The 25,460-nt window shown below is 47.7% G+C and overlaps 1 protein-coding gene across 6 annotated transcripts in view; it reads left to right on the top strand.

Annotated features, from left to right (window-relative positions):
• The first annotated feature begins 1,447 nt into the window (after positions 1-1,447).
• The window catches only part of NOTCH2 (notch receptor 2), a 97,756-nt gene continuing 73,743 nt past the window's right edge, over positions 1,448-25,460 (top strand). For 4 of the 6 annotated variants that reach the window (XR_010028954.1, XR_010028953.1, XM_063165297.1 and 1 more), the window contains exons 1-4: positions 2,645-2,714; positions 12,797-12,878; positions 22,509-22,768; positions 23,435-23,773. Coding sequence is in view for 4 of the 6 variants with exons in the window: in XM_063165297.1 (XP_063021367.1) it covers positions 12,808-12,878; positions 22,509-22,768; positions 23,435-23,773 (670 nt within the window). In the remaining 2 variants the exon portion in view is untranslated. Of the gene's footprint in view, positions 1,518-2,644; positions 2,715-3,439; positions 3,497-12,796; positions 12,879-22,508; positions 22,769-23,434; positions 23,774-25,460 lie in introns of those variants that run through there. The other 2 variants (XM_063165300.1, XM_063165299.1) reach the window with 2 other exon arrangements.

The raw sequence follows: 25,460 nt of genomic DNA, 5'->3' as shown, positions 1-25,460 counted from the left end.
TCTTTGTCAGACAACGTGCCAGGATTTCTCTTACTGCTGGGGCCGTTTAACAAACTCTGCCTGCTCAGCTCTCCTAATCCCCGTGCGGGCATCGCTGCCAGTGCCCCAGTGCACCCAGCCCTGTGCCAGGCACCCTGCCCCACCAGCAGCTGGGGCTGGCTTCCCGCATCTGGGGGAGACACTGGGGGCAAAGAGGGGCAGGGCATGGTCAGAAACCAGGCGGGACTGCAGGAAACCTTGCAGAGCTCTCCACTTGCAGTGTCTTCTCTGGGTGGGGAGCTGGGGCTCAGGTGGTGTGTGCTAGGGCTGCATGAGGATGAAGCAATGCTCAAACACATTTCTAACTCCTCATAAATAAAGGATTGATAGCCTAACGACAGGATCATGAAGATAATGGGGAGCTAATTGAGGGACTTTGGCGTGGGGACACAGTGGGGCACCTGTCCCTGTCCCCTTTCCGCTCCGCTCTGCGCATTCCCTGCTGGCACAGGCAGCTCAGGGAAGCTTGTCCCTCACCTTCCTGGCAGCCAAATCCACTCTGTCCATCCAGATTCAGTCACTCCCAGCCTCTATCATGCAGAGGACCCACTGGTGTCTGCTCTCAGCCCTTTTATCTCCCCAGCAGAGCTGCCATGAGATGCTTTCTCCCACGAGCAGCTGAGTCCATGTGCACCATGAGAGCAGAGAGCAGAGCAATCAGCAGGTTCCCCAGGGCTGCAGCAGGGGAGCAAAGCCTTCCCTCTCCCTGGCTGGATTCTCCCACTGAGCCTCAGCTGCCAGCTGGAGCTGCTGGCTCCCAAGAGCTGTGCCAGGGAGGCCGTGGAGCCCGTCCCTGTGCTGGGGCTCGGAGGCTTTGCTCACGCCAAGGGAAACAAAGTGGAGGATGAACCACTTCAGGGTCAGGGGTGATAAGTACTGCTCAGCTCCGAGGGGAGCTGCAAGTGGCAGCTCTTGGTGAAACACCAGAATTGCTCCTGAGTTTGCACACCGGGGGCCTGGCCTCCCCCTCAGCAGGTGAGGAGCTGCAGGGAGGGCGGTGGGCCAGGAGCAATCCCATGGAATGGCCATGGTGGCTGTGAGGCACAGCCGCCTGCCCACGAGCAGCTGCTGGAGCAGAGAGGGAGGCTCTGGCAGCTGTGCAGGATGGAGGGGGACTTGCCAAGGGGTTACACTGGAATACCTGGAAAAATCATAATGGGGTTAGGGCACTGGCTGTCCAGCCCCACGCCTGGGAGGGACTCCAGATCTGGAGAATTACAAGGGGAAAACAGTGAGGTTTATTCATTGCCCCTCTCTCCCCCAGCCCCGGTACAATCCTGCCTTCACGGGCCAGGCTGCCGTGTCAGCACTGCACACAAAGGGCTCTCAGTCCTCGGAGCCCGAGCCAGGGCAGAAGGATTTTTAACGCTTTAAATGATAGCCGAGGACTGGGAGGGATCTTGGGGCTGAATCCAGCTGCTGTCCTCCTGAGACCTCTTCCGTGGGAACGCATGTCTCCTCTCGGAGCAGCTGCGGGGGTGAGCCGTGGGGCAGTGAGCCGGTCCGTCTGTCCAGAAGCTCCCCTGCTCACTGGGGCCTGGGATTCCCCATCCCGCTGGGCACAGCCCGGATCTGCTGCCTGCCCCCCACATCTGGGCGAAGGGCAGCGCAGTGCGGCAGCTGGAGAGCCCCTGTCCTCTCCTGTTCCTGCCACCGCTGCCACCTCCCGGCGGGGGGACAGACACCGTGTCCTGCCGCCCTCGCTCTCCACTGCCCCGCCCTTGCTGCCATCCGCTCCCATCCCCACTGCCTCCCACCTTCCTTCCGTGACCCCCACGGTGCAGCGCTTCAGTCCCCATCGCCCTCATCGCCCCCAGCCCCGGGACCAGCCTCGCTTCCCCATTCCCCCATTCCCGGATCCATCCCCGGTCCATTCCCGGTCTGTCCCTGGTGCATCCCAGCTCCATCCCTGCTCCATTCCCGCTTCATCCCTGCTCCATCCCCGCTCTATCCCAGCTCCATCCCGCTCACATCCCCGCGCAATCCCCGCTCCATCCCTGCTCCATCCCTGCTCCATTCCCACTCCATCCCGCTCCATGCCCGGTCCATCCCTCCATTCTCGCTCCATTCCCAGGTCCATCCCCGCTCCGTCCCGCTCCATTCCCGCTCCATCCCGCTGCATCCTGACCCATCCCCGTTCCATCCCCGCTCCATCCCGCTCCATCCCAGTTCCATCCCAGTTCCATCCCAGTTCCATCCCAGCTCCATCCTGCTCCATCCCCGGGTCCATCCCGCTCCATCCTGCCCCATCCCCGTTCCATCCCAGTTCCATCCCGCTCCATCCCAGTTCCATCCCAGTTCCATCCCAGTTCCATCCCGCTCCATCCCAGCTCCATCCCAGTTCCATCCCCGTTCCATCCCGCTCCATCCCGCTCCATCCCCGCTCCATCCCAGCTCCATCCCCGCTCCATCCCGCTCCGTGCCCGTTCCCGCCCCTCTTTCCCGCTGTCGGGCGCCCCCTGCCGGCGGTCCGGGCGGGCGGGGCGGGGCGCGGCGGAGGAAGCGGGGGCGGCGCGCGCGGCCGTGTCCCTCCGCGCGGGGCGGGCGCCCAGATCCCTCCGCCGAGCCGGTGGCGGCGGGAGCGGCCGTGGCCATGGCCCGCGGAGCGGGGCCCGCGCTCGCCGCGCTCCTCGCCCTGGTGCTGGCCGTGCTCCGCCGCGCCGAGCCCGCCGCCGGTGAGTGCCCGGGGGGCGCGGGTGGGCGGCGGGGGGAGGCTGCGGCGGGGCGCCGAGCGAGGGGCGGCGCGGGGGGCACCGGCCGCTCTCCGCCGTTCGCCTCCCCCGCGCCGCCGCCGGGGACGGGCACCCGCGGCCGGCTGACATCGCGCGGGGGGCCCGGCGCCGCCGCCGCTTTGTGCAGCGGCCCCCGGAGGGGCGGCGGCGGCGGCTGAGCCCCGTGGGAACGGCGCTGCCGGAGCCCCCGGAGCCGCCCCGCGCTGCCCGGCCGGGATGCGCTGGGCCCGGGGGAGCGAGCTGCGGAACGGGCAGCGAACGGGAGGAGAGGGCGTGCGGGGCTCGGCGCTCCGCATACCTGCGCCGCGGAGCTTTGTGTGCGGGGACATTCCTGCACACGCTCGGGGAATCTCTGCCGCGCCTCCTCCTCCTCCTCCTCCTCCCGCTGCTGCTGCTGCGATAAAGCCATGTGTGCGCATCTGAGGGAAGTGCCGCTTTTGGGCACTGTTCCCCTGCACGCTGGCGTTATGTGCGAGGCTCGTTCGTAGCCACAAGCGAGGGGATCTGGTGGAGGTTGATCTCATGGCATTTGCACAGCTCCTGCTCCCGCAGTGGATCCTGCGCGGTCCTGCACCGCGTTAAAGCTGTCGAGGAGCAGCAGTCATTGATTGATTGTTGCGTGCCTTCTCATTCCTTCTTTTTGCTCGTGAGTGGTTAGGCTGCTCTTTGGATGACTTGAGAAGAGTGCAGCGATGGGAGAAAGTATTAGTGGAAGTCGTTTAGGGGTGAGCGAGCAAGACATTGGTATTTTCAGTACTTTTGTTGTTCAGTATGGTTTTGGAGTGGAAATTGTTGAATGTGGCGTTTTAACCACTTCTTGCTGGTTTGGATGCAGAATAGTTGGGTCAGTCAATCGATCTGTTTTGACTTCGAAATGGCCAGATTAAAAATGGTCAGTATTTGTCTCCTGGGAGAAATGTTGGGGTTTTTTCCAGTAATCCCCTCTGAAAGCCGATTTAGTTTTGCTAATATGTTGCAAGAAGGTGCTTGGAGTTTTTTTAAAAAGCTGTTTCACAAATGTGTTTTGGCTAGGCTTGTTCAAAAGGAGAATTAAAGGGTCTTTCAGGGGTAGGTGTCTCAGAAACATGCTTTTGTGGTAGCATGGACTTGCGGTGCCTAGTCGCACCGTCATTTCTGGAAATGGCTTACCCAGTCCACTAAGATGGCAAGCCACTAATTTTGCAAAGACTAAATGTCGTGTCCACTTAGTGAAACTGTACTTTCATAGGAGCACTTTGGCAGCTTATTGCTGGCCCTTTCCCTGAGGGGCCGAGAGAAGCAGCTGTGGCATCACCTGTTGTCACTTGCCTGGCTACTCTCGCCTGAGGTCCTCCCATGCTGCGGAGATTTTTTTTGCCTTTGTGGGTGAAATCTCTTCCTGGTGCTGAACAAAGGCTGGTCGGCAGAGGTGACAAATCCAGGCTGAAAGTGACTCCTGTCGTTGTGAGATGCTGACCTGCATCTGCTCGGTATCGCTCCCTGGGAGTGGGAGCTGCGCCTTGAATTAATGGGAAAGGGAGAGATGAAGTCACCGAAAGGGTATTTTCGGGTGCACACTCAACTGGCTTGATGCTCTTGTGCAAGAGAGGGCAGGTACCTGATGTCAGCCCTCTTGGTCAATAAAGAGGAGGCTCCTGGATGCGCGGAGCTCTTTGCTTTGCGCTGCTCAGCCCTGTCTCATCATGCAAGCGCCCGGCTGCAGCAACTCGCTTTTCCAGTTTGGTTTTGCAAAGGGCTGCACTTGGAGGTGCAGTAAGCTGGGGTGGGGCAGCGACACCTGCGCTTTTGGTGAGGATCCTTACCCGATAATTGCTGTGAACCATTCCCGTCTCTTCTGGCCCGGCTGTCAAGCCCACCCTAATTACCCGCTGTCGTTAATTACCGCTGGTGCCGTGTCTCACCGGGCTGCCTGCCAGTCGTGTTTCGGACAGGTTACAATCCACCTTCAATCGGTGCTGTGCTGGCGTGGACTGCAGTCTGAGGTCTTTGGTATTCACCCAGTGAAATTTGGAGGACTTCAGATAACGCTGACAGTCCTTGATACGGATTTGCTTATGGGAGAGCAAGTTCGACTTGATTTTTTTGAAGGTGTTGCCATCTATCAAATTTGTTCTTATCAAAGATGCTGATTTAGGCTTTCAAAAGGGAGCGTTATGAAAATCTGGCTCGCTCGCATCACTTCCTGCAGGGCATCACTTAGTCAGATTATAAATACGTGAAGATCCTCCTGCTCCTGTTCTCAGGACTTGAATCCTTGGGAAAGGAGGACTCACGCCTCTGGTGGCATTTGGCATTTGAATGTCTTTCAGTGGATGGGTTGGGTTTTTGTCAGCTTCCACAGCTACTTCCCTCCCTAAATTTTTTTTTTTTTTAATTATTTGCTGCTGTTGCAATAAGTGGGTGATTCCCTTCAGCAGATGCTGTTCGGGTTCTCCCATTTCCCAAACTGGTGTCTGTGCCACGGGGAGTATGGGTGGCTGCCTTTGAGCCCAGGACCAGGAGTAGATGGAAAAGCAGCAGCAGCAGGACTCTGGCAGCCTGTTTCTGCTGGGAATCTGTTTTACTCAGCATCAAACCCCAGCAGTTATTGTAACTGCCCAGGTAGTAGAGTAACTGTGCAGCATCTCCAGCTGTAACATCGTTTCCTCTGAGTTTGTGCTCTTGGCCAATGGCTCTTCAGTGGAGCATGGTTACAGTGATGATTGTCACCCCTCCTTTGGGACACCTTAGGGAAACAGCATCCGCCTTATGGGAAGAAGAGCTTTCCTAAGCACGTGTTAGAAAGTAATTTTGTGGGTTTTTTTTATGCCCTCAGTTTCTCTGAATCCGTTTTGGAATCGTCTCTCCAGCAGGAGTCGAGGGCTTGTCTAGGAGAAGTAGTGCTTGTATCATTCTGAGCAGGGTCATCTGAGATCTGCAGAAATAATCGTCTGTTCTGTTTAGAAAATAGTCTGTTCCTAGGGCACATGTCCTTTTTTTAGACTGCCATGGGGATGAAAAAAGAGCTTTGTATCTCAGAATGGCACGGGCGCCTGCTGTTTGTTCCGTGCTGCAAGCAAGCCCTGCTCCCGCTCTGCCGGGGCGCCGGGACAGCATTGCTGCACTGCCCAGTGTTCATTTAATGATGAAATTTAACATTGCTGCGCTGCCCAGTGTTCATTTAATGATGAAATTTAACATTGCTGCACTGCCCAGTGTTCATTTAATGATGAAATTTAACATTGCTGCGCTGCTCAGCCTTCACTTTAATAATAAAATTTAACATTTGTGCGTGGGCACCCATGCTCAGTGTTCATTTTAATGATAGAATTTAACATTTCTGCACGGGGACCATGCTCAGCGTTCACTTTAATGATAAAATTTAACATTTCTGTATGGGCACACATGCTCAGTGTTCACTTTAATGATAAAATTTAACATTTGTGCACAGGCATGCATGCTCAGTGTTCACTTTATTATTAAAGTTTTCACATTTCTGCATGGGCACCATGCTCAGTGTTCACTTTAATGATAAAATTTAACATTTGTGCACGGGCACACATGCCCAGTGTTCACTTTAATGATAAAATTTAACATTTCTGCATGGGCACACATGCTCAGTGTTCACTTTAATGATAAAATTTAACATTTCTGCATGGGCACCATGCTCAGTGTTCACTTTAATGATAAAATTTAACATTTGTGCATGGGCACACATGCCCAGTGTTCACTTTAATGATAAAATTTAACATTTCTGCATGGGCACACATGCTCAGCGTTCACTTTAATAATAAAATTTAACATTTCTGCACTGCTTAGCCTTCACTTTAGAAATAAAGATTTCACATTTCTGCATGGGCACCATGCTCAGCCTTCACTTTAATGATAAAATTTAACATTTCTGCATGGGCGCACATGCCCAGTGTTCACTTTAATGATAAAATTTAACATTTCTGCACGGGCACACATGCTCAGCGTTCACTTTAATAAAGATTTAGTGCTGCAGAATGACGGAACACTTGGGAGAAGAGGCGAGCATGGCTCCCGCCTGCCAGATTGCCATGGAAACACCAATACCTCTTCAGCTCTTTAATTGCCTTCCCTACATTTTTTTTGTTGAAAACTTTTTTTTTTTTTTTTTTTTTTTTTTTTTCTTCCCCCTTTCCCCCTCCTAACTAAGTGCTTTATGTTGCACTTCTGGATTTTAGGCATTTTTGGCTTTGTTTGGAAAACTGCAAATGGGGAAAGGCAGAGGACAGTAGGGGAGATGGAGAGCACGGTGACTGACAGTCTTTCAAACTGTGCTGCAAGTTCATCCTAAATTCAGTTTCTATTACAATGGGAGTTTTTATCTATAGCTTTTCAGCAGTGTCACATGAACTGTAGCTGCATCTGATATACGTATCCGTGTTCCTGCAGCTTCCTGGGCCTGAGACCCCAAGGATGAAATAATTCAACCATACCTGTGAATCTACAGAATGGTTCCCAGCTCTGTTCTTAGGAGGGTTAGTCAGTAGTTTTTGCTGGTGTTTGGAATAGAGATTTGAGGCAGATGATGGCAGGGCACGAGGTTCTGCATGTCCAAGAGCTTTGTGTAGTCAGATTGGCTGTTGGCATCCTCCAATTAAAAAAAAAAAACAACCAAAGCAAAACTGATTAATTTCTTCATGTTTACAGGCTTGTTCTTCTGAAATCCCCTTAAATATTTTTCTTTTCAAAATTTTTTGCACTTGTCTAGAGTGTTAGTGAAGGAAACCAGTTTAGATATTAAAGTTTTCTCTCCCAAAAGGTGTCGGGTGTTGGTTGAGTGCCTTCACACTTCTCTGAGCTCTGCTTTGCTTCTCAGTTGATGAGTCTTGCATTATCCAATGGATTTCAGGCTTTTGTGTGTAAAAACAGTGGAGATGTCTTAATCTGATTAAAGCAATTCACTTTGCAGACTGTTTCCATGCCCTGTAGACAAGCTTTGTCTTTAACTACTACCCTCAGTGTGTGAAGTGCTAACTGGTCAGCTTGTTTAAATTCCCCAAATGTTAATGGTTTCTAAATCTGAGCTGGGTATGAGGCTTTGCTGCTTTTTCACGGTGAAGATTTTTACCAGTTTGCTTCCTTCCCCCTGCGTGTGCCTGCCATAGGGGAAAAAAAAAGAAAAAAAAGAAAAAGCTATTTTCCTATTTTCAGCTAGCTGGTATTTACTAGTGGTTCCTTCCCTGCTATACAATCTCACTGGAGCTGTAATCTCTTGAGGTTAGTGAGCAGCGTAATTAGTCCTTTGTGGTTTTCCTCCAAAATTTGGTTATCTTTGGGTATTCTCCCCATATGCACGGTGCTCCTTACTCCTTACCGGCCCTCCCAGCAGCTGTGTGCCGTGCTGCTGTGGAATTTCGTCCCTTTCTGCGCAGGGAGGACCCTCCTGCAGAGTGTACCCCACGTTTCAGCATTAACCGCGTTCTTCACGCTCTGTTTTTCCCGAAGGGAACCAGCAGCTGTCTTTCCCTCCCCCTGGAATTTGAGACCCCCTTGATTTGTTGTGTAACTGGTGCTGCTGGCCGTGCTCCTCTGAGCTGATCCGCCTCTGTGGAGCAGCCCTGAGCTGGGATTTTCCATGCCCCGTCTTGTGCTGCTGTTGTTGGAGGGCTCCAAATCCTTTTTCCTCCTCTCCCTTCGCGCACAGTTGAACTGACAGCCTGACTCTCGTGAATCTCGATCGAGACAGAACATTCACTGCCTGCATAAAGGTTGTAGGAACCTATTTTGTCCTTTACTTTCTGTCTAGTCTTAAATGTGTTTCTAGCTTGACTTTTTTTTCCTACGTTCAAGTAGGTTGTTTTCCACCCACTCCCACAAGAAAGCTTTTGAACCTATGGGCAAGCTTTAACCATGTGGGGCAAAGGTCTGGGCTCTGATTCTGAGTTTCTATGAACATAATGAAACATTTATGGGCAGGAGGAGAAGAGAGGCACATGCAGTGTCCTCCCTGGAGAAAGCTGTACCAGCAGCTCAGCTGTGTGCTCTGCCAGGACATCACTCTCCCCTTACTTAAAATAAAACCTTTGGCCAGAGCCTGCACCTCCTGAAATGCAGGATAATCAACCACAGAACTGCAGGAAATCAGCTTTATAATGTCTTTCTCACAGCATTAATTGTTTTGGTATTTTTCAAATCTATTTCTGTTTGACTTTCTCTGAACTTGTGGGCAGGGAGTTTATTGGCATTACTTTCCTTTGGGTAGTTAGAACAAAGCTCTTTCAGACTTGCTCTGGTTATGGCTCGAGTTCCCTATAGCAAAGTTCTCTCAAAAGCTGAACTCTGACACAGCTTCTGATCTTAATCCTGCACTATTTCTTTTAAATTTATAGCCCAGAAAATATTTGAATTTATAGTCGGCAGATGACGTGTGGAAACCAAATCACAACATCCAGAAAATCTTGGCGTCGTAAAGAACACTGAGGCAGAAACAAAACTTTTCTTTCCCCCCTAGATTTTAACCGTCTCTTTAGCCAAAGAGAAAAATTAAATCTAGTCATAATCGTGCCCCAGTTGTGGCTTCAGATTTGGATGTCGAAAATTCCAGCGTTCCCTATAGTGTGTGTTGTGCTCATTTTACAGCAGTGGTTATCTGGTTTTGGAAAATGGTCTTGGGTGGGATGTGAAATGCCAGGTTAGGGTTTGCATCTCCGTGCAGGCAAGGGTTGGTGTGGACTCCAGGCTGGGTCTGTTCCTCTTGGCTGCACTCAGGAGCCCTTTCCTGAGAATCCTTCAGCCTTGGCTGCAGTCACTGCTGGAAATTAGGCGCTCCTTACTGGCAGGGCCTGCCCTCTCCACGAGAAACCAGTCTTTTGAAAACCAGGGGGTGTCTTCCCAATATCCCTGTGATGTGCCTAAAACTCACGAGGCCAACCTACCTTCTGGCAGGCCAGAAAACCACCAACAAGTCAGCGTTTCTGTTTGCGTTAAACACAGAAGAAAACTGTCAAAAGCAGCTGTCAGAGCCTTGACAATGTGCTGATGCTGTCTATAGATGGCTTCTAGAAAAGTGGCTTTATCTTTTCCAGGCAAGGCTGCCTTCTCTCATGCTGTACACACCAGAGTGTTCCCAGCTCACGCAGTGCTTGCAGCAAAACAAGCTTTTTGTGCTGGCTGAGGTAGGAGGTAGTTTCTGGCACTTTCCACTCTTGATCTCAACATGGTAGAGTAGCAGAGAAGTAGCTTTTGAAGTGATTTGTGTTGAAATGCCTTGGTTTTGCATGTGTTGTGAAATTTTTATGAAAGATATAGTGAAATACAGGAAGACAGTGCTTTGTGCACAGAAATGCTAATTTTACTGTGAGAACTGTAGTCTTCTATTTCCCTTGTGATTTCTTTTTTTTTTCCAAGAGAAGTCACATGACTCTTTACTTATTTTAATATAGAATATGGCTACATTTACATTCATTTCAGCTGTAGTTGCATTTCAAAGCATGTCTATTCAGTCTAAAGCTGAAAAAGTACAAAGTATTCTTGTGTTTGTTTTCTTAGCTTCTTTCACTTCTGAATTACTATAGAGAAAATATATCCCATTGTCTCAGTGGAAGAACTCTAAAGGCTGGTAGTAGTTTTATGACCTGCTAAACAGCAGTTCAAGGTGGGAATAATTTGTCAAAAACCCCAGGAAAATTAATCATTACTTTGCTAAAGCCTCTCTGCTGTGTCTGTATTTGCCTCTAGCAAACCAAGTTGGAATCCTTGGTTGGGATCCTCCTTGCTGTGACCCCTCCAGGCTCTTGTTCCCCTCTGTGTGCCTGTGCTGGGAGGTGTTTTTGGCCAAGTGCTGGTTAAGCTTTTACCATGTGGGTTACAAAATCAACTGGCCGCTCAGTTCTCACTGGGGACGCGGGCACTCGACGAGATTACAAAATTGTGTTTGAAAGCGCGAGCACAAAAGAAGTAATCCTCTGAGTATTTGCTTCGCTGGCTCGACTGGTGCGAGAAGAATGGAAATTCAAGGTGCTGGGGTGGGAATCCCAAGGCTGGTTCCCCTCCTGGCTCTCTGCAGTGTGGCACAGCTCGCTTTAACCCGCCCTGGAGAGCCCTGGGTGGGTGGTGGGGGTCCCTGAATCCCAGCACTCTCCCTCGGCCACAGAGCATTTTCTCTCGGACGCGGCGCAACCCAGCCCTGCTAACTAGAGCTAGTCTTTGCTGTGAGCACAAGCTGCTGCCGTGGTGGACAGCAGCAGATGAGGTTTGGAGTCAGAGCCGCGTGGAGGTTGCGGTTAAATGGGACAGAAATGGTCAGACAGGTGCAAGTGAGCCCTGCCTGCTGTGGGGAATGCCGCGCACAATCCCTGGCAGTGTTTCTGTCGCTTGGTAACCCTGACCTGGGGGTTATCTCAAAGGGGCTCAGAGTGGAATTTTGTTCATTTCCTGAGAGCTCTGCAGAGGCAGCGCCATCCGAGTGCCCCTTTTTCAGAAATCGAGTTAACAGCAGCAAGCGTGCTTGTGTTGTGGGGAACGCTGATACTCCTCCCGGGGATCTGGGTTGAATTTAACTGTATTCTCTGTAGGGATTGCAAGTGAAACGTTCCTATAGTGCCTCGTAGTGCGTGTGACCTGTTTATGTGCTCAGGGTTATTGAGAAATAACACTTCAAGCCCTGGACTGCAGAAGCAGAGTCTGTTCCAAGCTGTCCAGTTGCTGGACTGAATTTGCTTGGGTTGCAGGGAGAGCTTAGTGGGACTGCCGTGTTAACTCTTCCCAGCCCCATTCCTTGGTCACCAGCACATCAACCTCAGGGGTGGTTTGCACCACTTCTCCCTGATGCCCCTTGCTGAGTTTGTATTGAAAATTTAGTACCACTTGAGGAGAGGAAAACCATCTTTATTTTAAAAAAAAGAAGGGGAGGCAGTCAACCCTCCAACAGCTGGCTGACAAGGGGGCAGTTTGAGTGGTTGGATGTTATTGATGTCTTTAGGTGCCTTTAATTAAGGTTGGCTAAATGCTTTCCCAGATGCAATAAGGTTGTGGAAAGGGGGTCTCTAAAGGCATGGAAGGGTGTGAGGTTGGGGCCAGGAGACAGAACTGGAGGCTGGGAAGAGCTTGTGATTTTTCTTCTGTGGATAAGCTCAGGACAGGACCCAGCTGATGTGGTTCTGAGAGCTTTATTTGGTAGTTTGGTGCTATTCAAATGGCAGGCTGTGGTGTGGGTGGAACAGCTCAATTTTTGTGGTTCCAAAAGAGTTCCCATCCTTCTGGTCATGTTGGAGTGCTGCTTCAGGTCCCTGTGAAGGGAAGAGCACTTGCCAGAGCTGGAGGTTCCATCAGGACAGACCTCACTAGAGCTTCCTGCAGACTCGGGTACAAACTGGCTGGCCCTGAGCTGTGTCGTGCTTAATGCCTTTTTAAAAACACAGCAGCAAAAACGTCAAGTGTGAGTTACAGAGCATCTCCTTAGGAATACCAAACTCTCTGCTGAAAGTTGTCAACTGCTCTGGTGGTTTCCATTTATTTGCCAACATGATCCTGCCTGAAGGCAGAGGGCCACAGCAGTACCTGTTGCAGCAAATTCTGGGTTGCTGGTGACAATCAGCAGGTCAGCTCATGAGGGACAGATGCCCCTGTTTCAGTGCCAGGTACCCCTTGAGACAGTAAAAAAAGAAGAAAAGGATTTGAGACAAAGTATTCCAGAAGAGGGCTTAGGAGTAGCTGCTTTGTATTTCAGAGAATTTCAGTCCAGAATTTTGATCAGAAAGTGGTAACTGAGGACACTTAACCCAAAGTATGCAGGTGCCAACACGAGTGTCTTTGGAGCTTGCTGAAATTGCTTTGAAAACCCACCTTCAAGAAATTCTGGAAAGATTTGGTTGCCTGATGAGCGAATCTGTATTTGATTCTTCTTTCAGTCTGGCTCTTTTGATGCTGCCAGAGATGAAATTCAGCCATGTGATAGTGTCTTTGTTTTTGTTCCAGTCCTATAAAGTTTTCACTCCCCTGAGTACGCTAATGAAGCTTTGACCTGACATGTATTGTAGCTATGGGTTTGATGGTTGTTTTCTTTTCTTTTCTTTCAGCTCTGCAGTGTATGGATGACTCCAAGCCATGTGTTAATGAGGGAAAGTGCATTCCATATCAAAATGGTACAGGATATTGCAAGTAAGTTGGTTTCATTTCTAATCAATTTAATTACCCATTTTCTTTCCTTCAGGACCTTAGCCAGAAAGGAAATGTGATTTTTTGAGATTTTCTTAAGGGGTTCTTTCAGCAGAACAGTTTTAGCACAGTTGGTGTTTCTTTATAATGGATTAGTTCTTGTGTGCTAGCTTTTTGTAATGTAGGAGATCTGGGATTCTTGTTCAGTATTCGGGTTTGGATTTTGTCAGTTGGATTTCTTTGCACCAGGTTGGGAACTGAGGCCAAACCCATCGTAGAGGTAAACTCTGTACCTTGTTTCCAGACCCACAAGCTAAGTTGAAACTTGCTCTCCAACTTAATAGCTCACCTTACTTTATAGAGCTCCAGCCTCAATTTAAATATTTTTGAGGTTTTTCAGAACTATTCTCCACTCTGAAGTGTGCCAACTCCCTTCTACTGCTTGAGAGCAAGTAATACATGCGAGTTGCTAAAACACACTAACAACCACCCCCCAACCAAATATCCACATTTGTTTGCATCTTGTAAATTGATTTTGGTAAGTGCTGACACCCATCTTCACTTTGTTGCTGCATGGGAAGCTCATCAGCAGGAGCTTTGGCAGGGTTTGTGTTATCTGGAAAACATCACGTCTATTTAAATGCAGTTCACCTTTCAAACTGCAGTACTGAGATTTTTTTTTTTTAATAAAGTGCTATTTTGCAAAAAAAAAAAAAAAAAAAAAGAATCCTCTTTGTTTGGTTGGGTTAATTTACTACGTCTGCAGTAACCAGATTATTTTCTAGAGCTTGTTTACTTCATCAGTTCAAGTTGTGTCATTTTCTAGCATGCTAAGGCATTATCTTAGTGCCAGCATTCTTGAAATATTAGTGAATTTTCTCCTGTTGATTTGGCTTGGCTAACACAGAGCTGTGCTCCTCACACTTCTTTACACTTCCATCTCCCCTAACCACAACCTTTAATTCTCCATTAATGTGGTGCATTAGCTTGATGTGCTGCAATTGCACCTGTGGCACACAAAGGGGAAATCATAATCTCATTGGAGCCTCTCCTCAGGTTTCAGATCAATACCTGATGTGCAGAAAGGCCACAGAAAAGCAAATATGTAACTTGTTATTCCCTGTAAGTTTTTTCTAAAATTTCTAACTGTTTCTGGTTCCTATTTCTTTCCTTTCCAGGCTTTTATATTGATGTCAGCTTAAAAGAGAGCAGGAACTTTTCCTGCTTTTCACTTCTATTTTGAGACTGAAACAAGAAATAGGTGTCTTCTGTAGGTCTTTCTGGTGTGTCCTTAAGCATGTTAGTCTGGAGCCAAAGTATGTAGGTCACAATAAAGGTAATAAGCAAGACTGCTATTGATGGTGGTGCTGCTTTTACCTTCCTCAGGACATTTTCTCCAGCTTGCATGTTCCTCTTAACCGTGTCTTAGCAATTGTTTTTTACAGCCTCTGTTGGTTCATCTGATTAACTCTGCACTGTTTGTGGTGCAGTCCAGATCTTGACGCATTTCCCTCATTACAATGGCAGCTTTGACCAGCGTTAAATTTTTTTTTTTTTAGCGCACATTTACAATAATGATCATGCCTTCCTTCTTGTTGTGCAAAGTGTTCTTGCTGGTTTTAAACCTACCCCTCCTTCAAGAAACAGCTCAGCTCCTTTGCAGGTGCTGTATTAACTGGAAAGGCTAACAAAGAGCTGTATACAGAGATTACTAAGTGCCTTTTAGTTCTGGCTCAAGAACACATTTTTGCAGAAAGGAAGGAACAAAGTAGCAAAACCCACCTCAATTGTGGAGTGTCTACCTTCAGCAAGCTGATTCTTAGCATCCTGTTTTGGTTTTGACTTTTTTTTTTTTTCTTTCCTGCACTATGAGGAACTCTGAATAGGGGAACTTTCTCTCCGGTTTAGTAACCTAAATGACTTTCTGAATTTTTGATGGTTGTGAGAGTAGAAATGTTTTGCTCAGGAAAGTGAATTTATTACTAAAGCAAGTGGCTTGGCTTCTAAGTCTGCAGGATCTCTCAATGATTAGCAGCATCTCCACCCCTTCCACTTTCTTGAAGTTATCTGCAGTACTTCCTTTGCTGGGCAATAAGTTATTATAGCTGGCTCTCTTCCTCTTTCTGCATCTCCTCTTGGCTGAGCTCTTTGTTGTAGTGTGTGGTCAGGCCATCCCGTCAGTCTTGCTGTCTCCTAGGTGAACTGCTGAGGGAGAACCTGCCTCAGCAATAACCAAATGTGATAAGATATGAGTAAGGACTGATAACAAAACACCTAGTCTGGGTATTTTGCCCAGCAGTGGATGGCAGCATGCTGCTGAAGCAGCTTCCTTTGAACATCCTGTAGCATCTCCTCCATTAAAAAGGAAAGCTGGTTTTCTGCTGAGAAACCTTTGTGGTGTGTGTCTGGCATCTGTTATGGGAACAGTGAGTGTGACCCCTGTAAGGAAGCTGGAGTTGAGCTTTATCAGATTGCTGCTGTGAGTGCCCTTTAAGCAGCTCTGTTCCCCTGGTGACGCCGCTGGCCCAGGCTGTCCTTCTGTGGCACTGCTCACAAAGTTACTGCCCTCCTCTGACCTTGGTTTTATATTTAGAAAATTACACATTCCTGTGTTTGCATCTTCCAGAGACAGGATTTTTTTGGTGTGTGAGAGCTCTTTTCTGCACTCATTCAGTGACTTTCATGGTGAGGATGCAGGCCTTGGTCCACAGAATATGTCTGTATCTGCAGCAGCACTGGAGGGGACCCATCCTTCCAAGCTTTCTTGGTCCTGCTGTGACAAAAGGCAGGTTCAGTTTGGAGTTTGGCTTTGCTCTGCACTGTGATGGGTGAGGTTTTTTCCCCTCAAAGCATCTCTAGGCAGCCTTTTACCCACTGCAGCGTCAAACACGAAGGAACCTTCTTGTATCCTCTCATATCCCAGGAGAAGCAGGGTAACAGTTCCTCACTGCTCCATGCTGATTGTGACCATCTCAGCAAAGCCATTTCTTGTCTCCCTGCTGCTGGATGGCTGGGAAGCAGTGGTGGGAAGAGCCCATGGGCAGAGCTGGGATCTTGCAGCGTTTCTGCAGCTGCAGCAGGCCGGGGAGGAAGGTGTGGGCCCAGGGAGCTGCTTCCAGGACAAGCAGAGCAGAGATTTTGGCATGGCTGTTTTCTGAGCACGAGGATCTGCTCCCTGCACGTGGGTGCAGGATGGGGCAGTGCCTCTGCTTGGAATGGGGCAGGGCCCAGGAGCACAGAGTCTCCTGACTGACTGATTTCCCCGTGTTCCACGGCTGTGGCCTCTCCCAGCTTCCCACCCCTGTGGCAGGGAGCAGAAGCTGTGCCAGGGGAGAAGCAGAAGTGGGGAGGGAGTTGACATGGGGGTGCTGCAAGGTTCAGGGCCTTGCTGCTTCTTGTCCTTGGCAGGCTCTGAGGACTGAATTTCTCACCTTAGGACCGTTGCAATTTGTGTATCCAGAAGGGATAGCTGTACCTCTGTGAAACCAAGAGCTGCTTTAACACTGAGGGCTTCTGTTACTCCTGATGGTGTAAAACTCCTCAGAGCTGTGCTCAGTCAAATGGGGACGTGGAGTGCCAAAAGAACAGTCTCCTGCAGCACATCCCAAGCTGCCAGGGTTTGCACAGCTTTGTGTGCCCCTGTCCCTTCAGTTAGCAGCATTTCTCCCACTGTGGGCTGAAGTTTGTCCACCTTTTCCATAGCATGATACAGTTTATGTGTAGACTGGCAGCAGGAGGACCTCCAAAAAATGCCAAACTCAAAGCAGCAATGGCATGGCAGTAAGGGGCTTCTGTCTTAATTCCAGCTGACAGTAACTTCAACTTCCTTGCAAGGTTTTGGCCTACCTTTCCTTCAAGATGGACCTTCATAAATGAATTTTAATTTGGATTTAAGAGGACTTCTGGGGCTGAAGGCAAGATCCAAGACCGCAGAACTGCTTCTGAGACTGCCTCTGATATCTGCTTGGGATCTGTCTCAAGAGACTAATCACTCCTAGGCTAGTGAATGGGGAATACCCATAGGAGACCTTGTAGCAGGATGAGGTCTGAGAGTTTTCCAGAAGAGGCTAAATGCAGAAGTTGAGAAGTTGTCCCTTTCTGAGAATGGTCTGCCCTTTTCTGTTTCCTTCTGTCTCCTTTCAGAAGTTAAAGGAGACCCCTGAGACTAGAGCAGAGGAAAGAGGGGAGAGTACAGCACAGCTAGCTTAGATTCTGGGAACAGAGTAGTGCTTTTCAGTCGCGGTTTTTTATTGTGAGTTACCTGTGCGCACCAAAAGCTCTTCAGAGCTCTGATGGGCGAAAAAAGCTGAATGTGTTCAGAGTGTGGCTGCTGCTGCTGCTGCACCGTGGAGTGGCTCTGTGCAGAGGCACTTTGTGGGCTGGGAACAATGGCTGAGTGCTGCTGTAAAGGCAGGGCAGGGAGGCCGTCCCATCCCAGCGCTCGCACTCAGGGTATGACGCACAAACGGGCGCCTTGAGACATGGGAAGGAGCGTTTGTAAAGCGAACCAGAGAATCCTGTTCTGCCTCCTGAGGGGAGGTGTAGGTGTGGGAGTCAGAGCCCGGGAGCCACAGGGAAGTCTGGTTAGGATCTGTAGCAGAATAGCTGGGACCCTTCTCGCCCCAGCCATCAGAGGGAATTTTTCAGCCTCTTCGATGGAGCATCTTCCAATCAAAGAGGAGGAGAGTTGGGGTGGAGGGGGAGAGGCAGGGCTACGAGGAAATGCTTCCCTTTGCCTGTTAAATTAAAGCCATCTGCTTTCTTCTGTGCATCTCCAGATGATATCATGGGCCTGGGTAGAAAACTCCCATGAAAATCAAACATCTGGAAGTCTGGTTAGAATTGTCTATAAGGTGCATTTGAAGAGGCTGTCTCATGAATGTGCCCAGGCAGACGCAGTACAGCAGATGAGGAAGTTTTTCCAACAGACCAGACATATTTTCCACAAGTCTGTTGAAAGCAGGAGAGAGCTAAGTTTTGGAAGGTAACTTTGGTGTAGTTCTGTGGCAGAAGAACCAAAAGCACAGCTTTTGTGGGTCTTCTGCTCTGATTTGCAGCGTTAGGTTGTTAGAGCGAATGCAGCTCTCTGGGTTTGAGGATACTTCAGATTTGGATAAATACCTTTCTTTTGTTTCTACGTCTCTTGTTTAGCTCCATGAGAGCCTGAGCTAAGGCAAATGCAGGCTGGAGCTGAAAGGGAGGAGGGGAAAAAAAAAAAAGGCTGAGCTCTAAAGTATTTGTGCTGGAAAGTAGCCCAGAGAGAGTAAAGGAGAAGCTTTAATTAGAAGCAGCTGCATAGCTGATACAGCCCACAGGACATTTTCCCATTTCAACCTCTCTCTAGCTTTCAGAAATCATGATTTGAATTAAGTTGTATGTGAAATTTTTTCTTAAAAGATTAAATTCCTGTTGAAGTAGGCTGAGAGACCTCATGTGCTTCCAGAAAGTGCCAGAACAAACTTCATCTTCCTGTTTCTTTTTCTGAGTGTTAAATGGAAAACTGAGGAGAAACAGTGGCTTTTATTTGGAAAAGATTTGGTTTCCTGTTCTGATCATGTCATTTGGAGCTGACACAAGCTGCTACAATTTTAAGCTGCTCTGTAGACAAGTGGGGTTTTTTTCCTCTCTTAAGAGAACTTGAAAGAGTAGGTTGGGATGAGAGCAGAGCAGGGGTGGTGGGAAGCTGGAGCTGCTGTTGGGTTTAATCACATCCTATGAAAAAGTCTGGACTTAGACTGCATGTTTTCAGTGTTTGCCTCTGTTCTTAGAGAAATGATGTGGTGCCCAACATGAATCAGGAGCAAATATTTGCAGTTTTGTCTACACCAACATTTAGAGCTAAATTACTAGTATTTGTGCCTAGAAATGTTTTTGACAGGAGACATGGTTGAAAGTCTGGACTGTAGGTTTTTTGTTCTCTAACATTCAAAAAGGATTGCACTGAATTGCTGCAGGGCAAAGTTGCATCACTCTGTCACCAGGCACTTCTCCAGGAGGAGAACAAAATGGTTGGTACAAGGGCCAGGCATACCTGACCTACCATCTTTCCATGGGCTGGCATGTTCCCCTGTCCAGATGAAAAGAGCTGAAGTTAAAAGAGGTTTTGCTGTTCCCTGTCGGGAGCACTCCCCCATGTTTTTCTGACTAGCCTCAGAAGATACCAGAGCAAGCCCGGTCTTGGAGCGCTCTTCAACTTTGTACCAGAACATTTGTGTACAAAATGCTGCTTGTTTGTGGGTGATGGTTGTCTCAGAGCACATATCTCAGCTTTCCTCTTCATTCATACCAGCAATGCTCTTAATCAGTGTTTAGGCTCCCTTCTCCCTCTTGTCTAGGAGGAACAGCCAAATGCACCTTCCAGTGTCCCTGAGTGTTAGGGATTGGAGAGAAGACATGTTCTTGGGGTTTATTTACTTGTGGACAAAACTTGAGAGGTTCCTCTAGACTTTCTGAATGAAAAATCACTTTAGCACTTAAATTCTAGGTGTGTTTTGGCTTATTTTGTACTTGCTGGTTTGTGTTTTGGTTTATTTTGTACTTGCTGGTGGAGTTGGAGGAGCTCTGATGAGATGGCCTAGGTGGGGTTTTGTGTGAAACTCTGCTTTGTTGCTCTTTCCCTCGTGGTAAAGAGAGCTACAAGTGCGCGTGCTGTGCTGTCTGAGGGGCTTGGTGCCGTGATAAAACTGAGAGAAATCCCTGTCCCCACGACCTGTGAGGCTCTGGGGCTGCACTTCAGCTTGCCATGGGCTGCGCAGGGATGTCCGGAGCCCTGGCCCAGCCGTGGGTGCCCAGGCAGGCTCTGAGCAGGGGCAGAGCTCCGTGAGCAGCCGTGGGAGCTGAGCTGAGCCCCAGTCCTGGCACAGCGCTCTCTGCTGCCTGCCAGGGCTCGGGGGATCCTGCAGAGCCCTGCTGGCGCTTGGCAAAGCAAGGAGAGGTTTGGATGCTAAAGGAAGCCCATAGCTGCGTGGTTTAGGCCCAGAATAGCCCAGGACTGCCTCTCGTGTGATGTGGTGTGGCTCACGCTGACCCACAGCCTTGGGCTGCTGCACAGGAGGCAGAGGAGGTTCTGCATTGCTGCTGTCTCAGGATTTGCTCTCTGTGACTTTATTAATCCTGCCGTGCCCTGCAAAATCTCTCCTTTCATGTCTGCTCTTGGGCATGCAGTTGAAAGTACTAAGGTATGGTGAAAGGAGCCTAATTTGGGTGTGGGCAGTGGTAAATTACAATCGTGCACGTATGACTTTCCCGCTTTAGACAGATGGCTAAAGCTAGTTAATAAATTTTAACATGAGAAAAAACAGTTGTGGTCATCTAGTAATGGCCCCTTGCATAACTTGGATAATAACCTCTGTGAATAGCTTTGTTTGAACTAGCGTGCATACTCTCCCTGAAACAGCCAATCCTGGGCTTCTCTTAAACAAGCATGAGTGATGGAGAAATTCCACTACAACCTTAAATGCGTTCTTCCAGTTGTTTCTCTCCGCTGCTGAGAGACTGTGTACAAATCTGTCTGAAAATAAAGATACTGCCCTATTTCTAAAGTGAATTCATCCAGCTTAAAGTTTTAAATGCTCAGTTCTGTTATCCCAGATCTTGTAGATTGGGAATTATTGTTAAATCTGTGTTTCATAGTGGACACTTTGAGTTTTGATTAGCTGTCTTGTTCCCTTTTCCCTTTGCTAAATAGACTGAGCCACCTGAGCTTTTCAATGTGGCCAGAGCTTTCTATTAATCATTACTGTTGGCTTCTTTGAATTCATTTGAGCTCTTCCCTCTTAAAGAGCAAACACCAGAACTGATGTAGTGGCAGTGCCAAGCATTTGTCAGGTGTAGCACAATCTCATTTATTCCTTCTTGATATTTGCCATTTGCACATGTAAAGTATCCCTGGCCAAACTGTCATGCCAGGAATTCACATTTATCTGGCTGTTAGGAATCCCCAGAGCAAGTATGTTGTTCCCAGCTCAGTTTTCTGGTTTGGGGAGGATGCCCTATGTGTTTTGTTTCTAGATGTGTGACTTTGGAGTGCTAAAGTGCATTTTGGGTGCTGACTGCCTTGTTAAGCATGTTTCTACTCTCTATCAACCACTTGTCTTCTCTGCTACCTACATATTTGACCAGCTTTGATGTTTTCCATTGTTAATAATCAATAGATGTCTTGAATAGCATAGGAACAAAGGCAGATTCTTGTAGGATTCTGTTAAACACAACTTCATGTCCATTCTTTGTTTTTTCCACTAATTTTTAGAGCCTGTCTGGTTAGTTGAGGGGGTTTTGTTGTGATGTTTTTTTGGTTGTTGTCCTTTTTTTTTTTTTTTTTGATGGTAGGGGCTGTTGTTGTTGATGTGGTTTTGCTTTTTTCTTCCTCCAATCTACCATACGCTTTTAAGTGTGTAAGGAAAAAAAGCAGCCTCTTTACTGTTCCATTCCTGCTTGAGGACTAGAGACTTTGTGTGTTTCTAGCAGTTGGAATCTCCTCCCTTCAGATATGAGTAACTCACTGATTTAATAATTACCCCTTTCCTGATGTGGAACAAAGCATATCTAATGTTCATCTCTGATTTTTTTTTTTTTTTTTTTTACAATGAAATACGTGTTCTCTTGGGTTACTCACAGTTACAGCAGGCAGCTGTGCACTACAGAAAGAACTGCAAGGGGACAGTGCTGGGTGTTATTTTTATCCAGTATTTTAACCCTTGCAGCTTTCTGCTACCTGGGAGAAGCCAGTGGGTGGGGGGGCACCGAGGTGGGCTTTGCAGGCTTGCTTGCCTGGATCCTCTGTCCCTGGAAGTGAAATGGTAAATCCGTAGCACAAAGGCCAGCTAAAAGATGGATTACAGCTGACAAGCGTAGTCAGACTGTATTGACATAAGTTTAGGTTAGAGAGAAGTAACTGCAATTATTCTGCACTTGGAGATCTTTGTATAAAGTACTGCCCTGGCTGCAGATAGTGTGTGTGTACTCGTTTTTCTGTGGGAGACAGAGGAACAATGACCTTGTCGTCAGGGTGCTGGCCAGGGGCGTGGGAGACCTGACTGCAGTGCTTGTGTTGCTATTTGAGTGCGGGCTGCAGGCAGTCCCAGTCCCAGATGCACTTATCAGCGTGAGGATAACAGAGTATTCCTGTCTCACGGGAGCCCTGTGCAGAAAGAGCCGCTGCAGAGCCCCAGCTCCCCAGACACTGCATTTCTGCAATGTTTATAACTATTCTGGGGAAGATGGATAGTACCTGCTCTTAATGCCTTATTAAACTGCTTGGTGTTCTCGTAGAAAACTTGTTAGAACAGGAGTAGGTGCAAGGAGTTGTTACTCAGCAGTTCTTTAACACTTAGGCTTTTACTGAAGCTTTGAAGGGAAGTGCAAAAAGGAGGTTCTGCATTTGATTACAGCCCTGATTGAATGTGGTGTTTATTTTGCAATGAACGATTTCACCATTTGCATTAAGTTTGCTCTCATTTGAGACAGTCCCACAGGAAGTCCCTGCTACATCTGTGACGTCAGCCTTTAGGTTTATTATCAATTATTGCAAACTTCAGGACTTTTGGTGGTTGTGGGGCTTCATTCCTGGAATCTTCCCAGAGCAGCAGGGCTTCGGGGACGGACCGCTGCACTAATTTCTCCTCTGTCGTGCAGGTGTCGAGAAGGATTCCTTGGAGACTACTGCCAGTACAGAAACCCCTGCGAGAGCAACACCTGCAAGAACGGGGGAACCTGTGAAGCTGCGTCCCTGATAGGGAAACCAACCTGCAAGTGTGCTCCAGGATTCACGGGGGAGGAGTGCCAGTACTCAGAGTCCCACCTCTGCTACGTGTCCCAGCCCTGCCTGAACGGGGGCACGTGTCACCCCCACGGCCCGGACACGTACGAGTGCGTCTGTCTGCCGGGCTTCACAGGTGGGCTTCTGCCTCTGGGAGCCCCTCCTTGGGGAACAGCTCCGCCCCGGAATGTTCTGGGGCAGTTGTGATGTGCTCTCGAGTTTTCTAGCTCCGGCACAGGAAATGAGAGGAAGTCTAAATGACTTCATGACCAAAAAAAGCAAAGGGGAATAGGGAATCAGACTCCCTACCCTCTACACGTAAGCAGAAAAATATTTGGATCTTGTGGGGTTGTCCACATGGGAAAACTGAATGCAGAAACTACTCTGGAGTGGCTGGTTACACTTTGAATTCAGAGTCTAGTTTAAAAAAAAAGGGCAAATCTGGTCAGCAAAATCTGTCTATGGGAAAACAATACTTTGATGCCTGAGGGGAAGCATGGAAATTTATTCCTTTCACTCCTGAGGGGGAGGTAGTGAAGAAGAGTGACTCTCAGTGTGTGTAGTATGACTTCAGGTTGTTTTTATAAATCACAACATTCTGTATCTTGCTGCAACCCGGTAAATGGCTTCATGCTGTAACTACAAATTCATTTCCATTTCAGATAGAATACAGTAAAGTGCAGACATCAGTTTTCCTGTAGTAATGTAAGGACTTAATTCAGTAAAAATTTCGAGGCAGTGCAAAAGAGATTCTGTTTTCTACAGAAATAACCTTTTGTTAATCTGCCTTGATTTCCTAAAGGAAAGGAATGCCAGTGGATCGACGCCTGCACGTCCCAACCTTGTGCCAATGGGAGTACCTGCACCGTGTCTGGAAATAAGTTCTCCTGCATGTGCCTGGCGGGCTACACGGGCCAGAGGTGTGAGACGGACGTGAACGAGTGTGCCACCACGCCGGGGCTGTGCCAGCACGGGGGCACCTGCGTCAACCTGCCCGGCTCGCACCGCTGCCAGTGCCGCCCCGGCTACACCGGGCCCCGCTGCGAGAGCCTCTACGTGCCCTGCTCGCCGTCGCCCTGCCTCAACGGGGGCACCTGCCACCAGACCAGCGACTTCACCTTCGAGTGCAACTGCCTGCCAGGTGGGTCTCTGAGCCTGCTTGTTCATTGCTGCCTTGAGATATTGGAGAAGTCTCTGTCTCGGCCAGCGCATCCAAAGAACGAGTCAGAGCTCTTCAGTTGCTGGTCTTGAGGTTGTTTATTAAATCTTATCTATAAAATTTTCTCTCTGCCCAGGTTGAGGTCTGCTCAGCAGGGCAGCCACAGGCACTCTGTGTTGTCCTTTTATACTACAAACTATGTATAACATCTTTACACCTAATTCCCAATACCCATCACCCATGTTAGACAGTGCCCTTCTACTCTAAACCAATCCCAAAGTGCCAACATCACTGCAGAAAATGGAGGACAAGAAGAAGAAGGAAGGCTGGACACGCCCAGATTCCTCCATCTTGTCCCCATAACCCCCATACCAAAAATCCTAAAATCTACATTTTCACCCTGTGATCATTTTGTTATTACACCATTCAAACCTGTGTGACTTTCAGGTCCTCATACAAAGCTGGTAATTTGCTCTAAGGGTCAAAATCAGATCCCCAGGTGCTCTGGGCTGTATGCCAGGGTCTCTGAGCCCCCTGGCGGGGTCCCAGCAACTCTGGACACCTGGAGGGATGCACTGACTTCTGACAGTTTATTAAATCTTATCTGTAAAATTTTCTTTCTGCCCAGCCTAGGCACTCTGACCACCCCCGAGGCGGTGTTGTCCTTTTAGACTACAAACTACGTACAACATATTTATATTTATAAATTTATATATTTATAAATTTAATGTTATATTATTTATGTAAACAGAAATATAAATGTATAAATATTTGGATATAATAAATATATAAGTATATAATAAATATATAACAAATATGTATAAAAATATAATAAATATAATAATAAAAATAAATATAATATAATAATAATATAATAAAATTAAAGTAATGACAAAATTAATAATTATATATAATATAATATAATATAATATAATATAATATAATATAATATAATATAATATAATATAATATAATATAATATAATATAATATAATATAATAATAAAGTAAATATAATAAAAATAATAAAGATTATATATAATATATAAAATATTTATGTTTGTAAATTTATATTTATAAATATGTTATACGTAGTTTGCAGTATAAATAAATATATTATACATGCTACAAACTACATACGTATATTATACGTACTACTAGTATAAATAAATATACGTGCTACAAACTACGTATAACATATTATAAATATGTTATATGTAGTTTGTAGTATAAATAAATATATTTAACGTATTTATATTTAACAATTATGTATTTATATTGAACAATTACTTTCAAATAGCTATCACCTATGTTAGACAGTGAACCTCTATTCTAAACCAATCCCAAAGTGCCAGCATCACAGCAGAAGATGGAGGTAGAGAAGAACAAGAAGAGGGACTGGACAAGCCCAAGTCCCTCCATCTTGTCCCCAAAACCCCCATTCTAGAAATCCCAAAATCTACCTTTTCACCTGGTGATAATTTCTATTATTACTCTGTTTAAACTTCTGTGACTTTCAGGTCCTCATACAAAGCTGGTAATTTGCTCCAGGGGTCATAATCAAACCCACAGGTGCTCTGGGCTGTTTGCCAGGGTCTCTGAGCCCCATGGCAGGGTCCCTGGCAACTCTGGAGACCCGGAGGGATGCACTGAGTTCCGACAGGTGAGCT

The sequence above is a fragment of the Melospiza melodia genome, chromosome 11 (assembly GCF_035770615.1).
Source record: "Melospiza melodia melodia isolate bMelMel2 chromosome 11, bMelMel2.pri, whole genome shotgun sequence".
In the NCBI taxonomy this organism is placed as follows: Eukaryota; Metazoa; Chordata; class Aves; order Passeriformes; family Passerellidae; genus Melospiza; species Melospiza melodia.
This window is presented reverse-complemented; position numbering and strand designations above follow the sequence as displayed.